Raw genomic sequence first — 7070 nt, forward strand, 5'->3', positions numbered from 1 at the left:
AAAATATAGAATACTTAGAAGTATACAGAAGTCCTTCTCATTTTTATTCAGCCCTCTTATTTTTAGAACATACCTTTGCAAACACACATATACACATCTTTCTCATTTTGATCCAAACCTCTTGACCCTGAAATCTGAATACACACACACACACACACACACACAATCTTTGGGTCAAAAATCAAAAGGAAGTCACTCTCCATAACAGCTCACTACACCCAATCATTCCACTTCACATTCAAGAACAACATTTTTACTGGATGAATACAGGTGCACCTGTACGAGTACAAGCATAGAATGTACATGTTCTTGAATCACCATAGAACATTACAGGCATTTATTTATTGTTCTTTTCCTATGGCTCAAACTGTTTTAGGTTTCACTTAAGAATTTTTCTGCCACAAGAGATGTTTCTTATTGGCCTTAGCTCAGGGGGAAACAACACATCTGACTAGCAATTTAATTACTAAATTATGCCAGCTACTACTAGTGTGTTGATAGATGACCCAGTCCCTTTTCCATTCTTGGCCAAACACAGCAGCATCCAAATAATGTTTATTCCTACTCTAAATTTTCAATTGAAAAAATATGCAATTACTTTGTCAATAATTAAGGGTCAAATATGATTAAAAAAAAACTCTACATATAAATAAGGATTTCTTCCAAACTCATGTAAACAAACTAAATTTAATTAACTTACTTGTTCTCTTATATAGTTTCTTTCAAAGTCTAATTTTAAACTGGTAAGATATTGCCTGTACTTATTCAATTCTCTCAAAGTACATACAACCTACAAACAAAAACACATCAATATTTAAAAAATATTAAATACGTTAACATTATATAAATATTTTAAATATATATTTTAAATTATTTTAATGATTTAAAAATCACTCTCCAAAAAAAATAGCAGTGACCTACAATTTAATGACATTTTGGCATAAAGAGTAATAAACTGCTAACAATGTTGTAGAGTAGTATCTCTCTGCATTTGTTAATCAGCAAGAAATTTCTATCCAAAAATATAACTTAGGCTTAGGCAAGAGGATCTCTTGAGGCCAGGAGTTTGAAATAAGCCTGGACAACATAGCAAGACCACATCTCTAATAAAAAAAAAAAAAAAAAACAGCAGAGGGGCATGTGCCTGTAGGGTCCCAGCTACTTAGGAGGCTGAGGCAGGAAAACAGCTTGAGCCCAGGAGGTCAAAGCTGCCATGAGCCATGACTATGCCATTGCACTCCTGTGTAGGTAACAAAGTGAGAACCTGTCTCTAAAAAATGTATACATATCACTTTATTAATATGACTAATATAATAAAAGAAGTTTAGTCAACACATTTAGAGTTATCACCGTAATAATTTAAATTAGCTGTAATTGGACTATAATTTTACATACAATAACATTGTTCGACTCCAATTAGAAAGTACTCTATCAAGGTTCTAACAGACTGAAATTTGTAGGTTTCTATTTCATCTCAAGTTTTTAAAAGTATGTGGAACAGAATCCTTGACAATTATACATTGTATAATTATATAATTATATACACTATATAATGCCATTAAAGACAAAGAAGGCTATAATACACATGGGAAAATTAATATATCTTTGTATTCTCAAATTATTTGTCAATAATTTTTTATATTACAAAGAAAAAAGGTGAAGGAAGAGTAGTTTTATTTAGCAACAACTGTTGTCTGATTTCTCTTGATCCAAAACTGAGAAATTTATAGAACTGCCTATTAAGTATTATCTCACGACCAGGCTCAAAGTGACACAGGCCCCCCCGAGTGAGGTATAGAAACAAGTTTATATCAAGTTTTAAAGGGTTTCATTGATTAAAAAAGAAGTAATCTTCAACCCACTTTATTATTGCTGGTGACGTAGCCACCTTTCTTTAATCTCTTCAGAATATCTTTGCGCTTATAGTATGCTTTTAAATGTGGATCATGGAGGCTTTTATATTGGTTTTCCAAAAGTCGACAATAAGGATCAGTCAGGTTAAAACCATAAGAAGGTCGAAAAAGCTGCAAACACAGAGTCAAAAATATGCAAAATTAATGCATTTTTACTTTAAATAACCTATCACAATGATTAGAATGTTCATTGAAAATAATGTGGAAGAAGAATCTGAAGCGGTGAAAAACAGCTATAGAAAAATTGGGTTTGGGTGTGCTTTCCTGCCTTTCCCTTCCTCTTTCCTCACCTGCATAAGTTATCTCAAAGACTCACCTTCCCTCAATCAGTTTCTCCTCTAATCCTCTTCAGACCCTGGCTCTCAGTCAAATAAGAAAAAAGAAGAGGAAAAGAAAGGGAATAGATTATAGTTTGTATTAAGGTATAAAGCCAATGCTGGGGTTCTTTCTTTTCCTCCTTCCTCTCTCAAATCAGAACATTCTATTCAAAAGATAAAGGGATAATAGTAATTATAATTTTATTTCAATCATCTTAAAATGAACAAAAATAACAGAAAATGTTCATCAAAATTTATAAAAATAACTTTAGCAAATCATAAAATTAAAACTTGGATATTAAAGATTTTGAGTTAAAGAGTCATTGCATCTTGGGGTTTTTAATGCATGAAATGAACAGTCTCTGAGTGCTAAAGCAAGACAAACACCTGAGGTCTATATTATGCAGTTCAACATACTGAAGAACTAATTTTAAAATGGAAGTTTATTCATTTGTGTGAAGACCAAATACACCTTTAGGCAATAGCCATTGAGATATAAAAGGAGGAAAAGAAAATCAGTTATTAGTTATGTTTCTATATCTGCTGCATTAGAGAAAACAGCTGAGTTATTTAATCTCACCACAAATTAAAACAGTAGCAAAGTGAGTTTTTTGGTGTGAGTTCTCAGTTTTTCAATAGCAGGATGCTGATAATGGCTTACTGGGGGACTTCTGAAAAAGTAGAGAATGAGAGTAGGAAGCTGTGCTAATGTTGTTTTTTAATCCTTTCTTTCCATTTTAAGTTTGCTGGGCCAGAATAACATATGTTTTATAATAGTTCAAAATAATGTCAAATCAAGAAATGACCCAGAGGACAGATAATTCGAGTATGTGGGTAATATGGCAAACCAGAGAGCATCTGCCCTTGCAGGTACGAAGTTCAATTTATACTACCACAACAACACTAAGCCCCAATACAGACATGTCTAGAGGCACCAATTTGTGACCTCTGTTTTCTGTTTGGCTGTAGCCATAGTTGCAGTCCAGATCCTAAACACTATGGAGCCTAACTAGTTTGGACCCTTAAATGAACTCCAGGAAGATAGGTAGGAGGATGCTTTGTATGTGGGTGAAAGGTAGATGAGAGGAACGTAATAGGATACTAGCTCTTCCTTTGCTTTTAAAAGCTTCTTTAAGTTTCTGACCTCTTGTGTAACATTAAACTTTAATCCCTTCCAAGGAGCCTAACCAGAAAACTAGATTCCCTGATTACCAATGCTTTCCTGAGAAGGCAAAGAAAGGACTCCTATAGGACAAAGCCTTGAATTCAGTGAGTTCACAAATGAAGCCCAGATCTTTTCTGGAAGGGAAATAATCCATAACAATAAGTCAAGGAGTGTACTGAATATTTATTTCAGATATTGACATTTAGTTGTAAACTTTTTAAAAATGTTAACTTTTAGCCGTGACAGGTATATGTTTCTCAATACCAAACCTGAGTGTTACTGACCTGTAAACTAATAACACCTTTAAACAAAGCCACCCATTTGAGCCAGAGTAACCTTTCTATTGCAAATTAATATATCTGGTTTCCCTTAAAATGTAAATATAAAGCATGACTTCATGAAGAAGGGTACTCTGAAAGAGAAAATTCTTTAGAAAAACTAGTATGGTGCCTAATTATCATTAAACAAATTTCGGGATAAATAATGTAATAAAAATAGGACATCTTTTTGAAAAGTAGTAGACAAGTGACTTAATGGTAGACAGAGAAGATGGCAATAGTGTAAAAAGAATATATTTGAGGGAGGAGACTGAAGATGGAGTTCTAAGTTTATACACTAAAGAGGAATTATATCTCCTGTAATGGAATAAGTTTCAAGCATGTTTTTGCAAAGTTTTTGTGGATGTGACTCAAATTGTTTGAAGATGGTATATTTGTAGTTCACTTGCTCTAATGTAACAGAACAGATCAGTTTTTTTAAAAGGGCATTATACTTTTTCCAGAAACAAAACTTGCTTTAAGAAATCACGTTTATTTAGTATGTTAGATTGATTGTATGCCCCTAAAATTCATATGCAATCCGAACCTTCAATGTGATGGCATTAGGAGCTGGGGCCTTGGGGGATAATTAAGTTATGATGGTGGAGTCCTCATCAAGAGGGATAATGTTCCTATAAAGACCACAGGGAATGCTCTAGTCTTCTTTCTACCATGCTGAGAGGTAATGGAAAGACTGCAAAGGGCCCTCACCAGAATCTGACCATGCTGGTGTCCTGGTGTTGGACTTCCACCTCCAGAACAATGATAAATACGTTTATGTTATTTCTAAGCCACCAATCTATGGTACATTGTTATAACTGCCTGAACTGTATAAGGCATTAGGCAAGTATCAAATACCAAGGGGTTTTACTCATTTTTGATGACATCATAGACATTAGAAGGGTAAGTGGGTCACTTAGAATTCTTTCTTGTATAACTTTCTGCAAAATTGATAAAAGCAACCAGTCAAGAATGTACTAAACCTCCTTCAGCATTGACTACTTAGTCAAAGGCTGAGGAGGTATGGGGGTAGGTTTGGTGTTGAGAACTAAAACATGAAAAGGCTTAAGGGAAGTACACACTATAATCCAGTATGATTAAGCATGGTTTGTATAAGGGATCGTACAAATCCAGGTCAATGTGAATACTAAGCAAAGATCAATTAATAGCAGGGGGAGTGGCTATAACAGTTCAGGGTTTCTTATAAGATAGCTCAGATTCATAGACTGGGGAGAAGAAGATAGAGTATGCCAGGTTCGGGGGCAAGGTTGACAAAATACAGAATTATTAGCCTGGTATTCATGGGCAGGTGTGAAAGATATCAACTTGAGGAAACTGAGCCTCTGGTTGGAGACAATACTGGATGAAAAGGCTGGGGCACATTACGGAGTCTCTTCCTCATTGAGGCAGGTCTTTCTTTCATTGAAATGATGTTAAAGTACTAACATACTAACTCATTTTAACCCCCACTGTTTTAGTTCTTTTTTTTTTCTTTTTAAATTTATGTATGTAAAACAGTATTCAACTCAAAACAAAATAATGTGTCCTGTGAAGAGAGTTTGGTCCAAGATAGTCAGTTAAAATCATAACACATAATTAAATGGCAGCTAGCACTAATAGCCTTTCACCTCCCAAACATGTTTCTAGGTACATCAAAACTTACTATGTAAGTATATATGAAGTTTTATTATAAGGAATATTAATATGGTACCATGAATTGTAAATTAAGGACTAAGAATTTAAACTTTCTAGCCTATGATTATGTCCAAACCATATTAGATGAAAATGCTTCATATGCATTCTAACAATACCTTCGGTCAGATTTTTTTTTTTCCTGTGAATGTTGATGCAAATTCCTTGAATGGATGTTGTATGATGCAGCCTCTGAATTGAACAGAAAGTAGTAAAGGGTAAAGGAAAGAAAATGATAAAAACTCGTTCACCTTTTCACCGAAATTCGTAGTATAGAATACAGCATTGCTTCCTGGGATCACAGGCAGCTTGACCCCGAGAGGTAGGTCCAGTAGCTGAGCAGGTCCAACCCCTACAAAGTGGGTTTTGTGCACACCCTGTCAGACACAATTGGAGAATTTTGTCATTCCTCTTAGACAGTATTCGTTTCGTTTAGACCAATCTACTTCCACTCCAACCAAGGACACCGAAGAATCACACAGTCAGGCAGGGTTCAAGGCCTCCGGAAGTCCTCCCGCTTCCCGGGTCACCAGCTCCCCTGGCGTCCCGCGCCTGCCAGTTGTGGCCGGTACAGTCCAAGCCACCGCCACCGCCGCCGTCCCCGGGCGCCGCAAGAGGGCGGCCTCCTGAAGCGGGACGGTTGGGAGCCTCACGACCCTTGCTTGAGTGGAGATCCCTGCCCCGCTCCCCACCATGCTGCGGCCGCCAGAGAAAGACGCCGCCCGGCTTGCGGCCACTCACGTCTCCGCACTGCTGTGTGTCCGCGGCCAGGGCGCTGGCGACCGTCTTGGTGACGGCGACGTGGGCAGGCTTGGAGCAGGCGCCGAGGTACAGCTCCATGGTCGGCACGGGCCCCTCCGCTCTCCTTCCCTCGCACGCGGTTGCCCCTCTGTCCGGACCCGACCAGGAACGGCCAGGGCCTCACGACCGCAGCCTCTACCCCCAGCGTTCCAGACTCGGAACGGCAGCGGCCCCAGAAGGGCGGCGGCCTCCTGAGGGGGAGGGGCGTGGCTCGCGCTGGGCCCGAGAGCTCCCGCACAGTTGGAGAAATCGGTCCTAGGGGCCTGATCTGAGAGGACCACTGTGGAAACTTCTTCCCTCTCTGAAACCATCACCCTTCAGCCAATCCTAACGAAAACGTATATGCTATGTTGGTCGGTAGCTGGCTAATTTCTCCTGGCCTCCAAGGAGCCCTGTTCCGTCCTATAAAAATTTCCGAGTGATTGTTTTGGCCCATTCTACATCTTCCCTCATAGAGACCACACCTCATGCCCAGGCTCCCACAACTTCTTCCCACACCAGGTCCACAAGGCAGACGTGCTGGCTTCCTAAGGGGCTCATTGCCTTCCTCCTGCCTCCTCTGTCCCCTAGGCTTCCTTGTCCTTTCTAGCGCTCTTTACCATTCTCCGACTGTCTCCTCTCTGCTCCTGCTGCTCGATCCTATTCAGCTGGAGGGTTGGGGAACTCTTTCTCCCCAACCCTCCAGCTGAAATGCATAAAGTGCTTGACCCTTTTGGGCCAGTCATTGAGCTAGGCACTGGATAGGACACAGCCGTGAGTGAAATATGGCCCTGGCCCTGTAAGAAGCGAACTAGACCCACTTGGTGTTTAGACTAACTTCGTATATTCTTTCTATGAATGCTTGGTGCTAGAGGCCTGATCTGAG

The 7070-nt window shown here is 39.0% G+C and overlaps 1 protein-coding gene across 4 annotated transcripts in view; it reads right to left on the reverse strand.

The window, feature by feature from the left end:
• The window catches only part of FSIP2 (fibrous sheath interacting protein 2), a 95868-nt gene extending 89001 nt beyond the window's left edge, over positions 1 to 6867 (reverse strand). For 2 of the 4 annotated variants that reach the window (XR_004273271.1, XM_032292726.1), the window contains exons 1-4: positions 6146 to 6867; positions 5656 to 5781; positions 1863 to 2024; positions 701 to 790 (exon numbers count right to left, since the gene is read on the reverse strand). Coding sequence is in view for 3 of the 4 variants with exons in the window: in XM_032292726.1 (XP_032148617.1) it covers positions 701 to 790; positions 1863 to 2024; positions 5656 to 5781; positions 6146 to 6244 (477 nt within the window). In the remaining variant the exon portion in view is untranslated. The remainder of the gene's footprint in view (positions 1 to 700; positions 791 to 1862; positions 2025 to 5655; positions 5782 to 6145) is intronic. The other 2 variants (XM_032292727.1, XM_032292728.1) reach the window with 2 other exon arrangements.
• Between the last annotated feature and the right edge of the window lie 203 nt (positions 6868 to 7070).

Source organism: Sapajus apella, unplaced genomic scaffold (genome assembly GCF_009761245.1).
Source record: "Sapajus apella isolate SASKATOON/1434 unplaced genomic scaffold, GSC_monkey_1.0 scaffold28, whole genome shotgun sequence".
Lineage (NCBI taxonomy): Eukaryota > Metazoa > Chordata > Mammalia > Primates > Cebidae > Sapajus > Sapajus apella.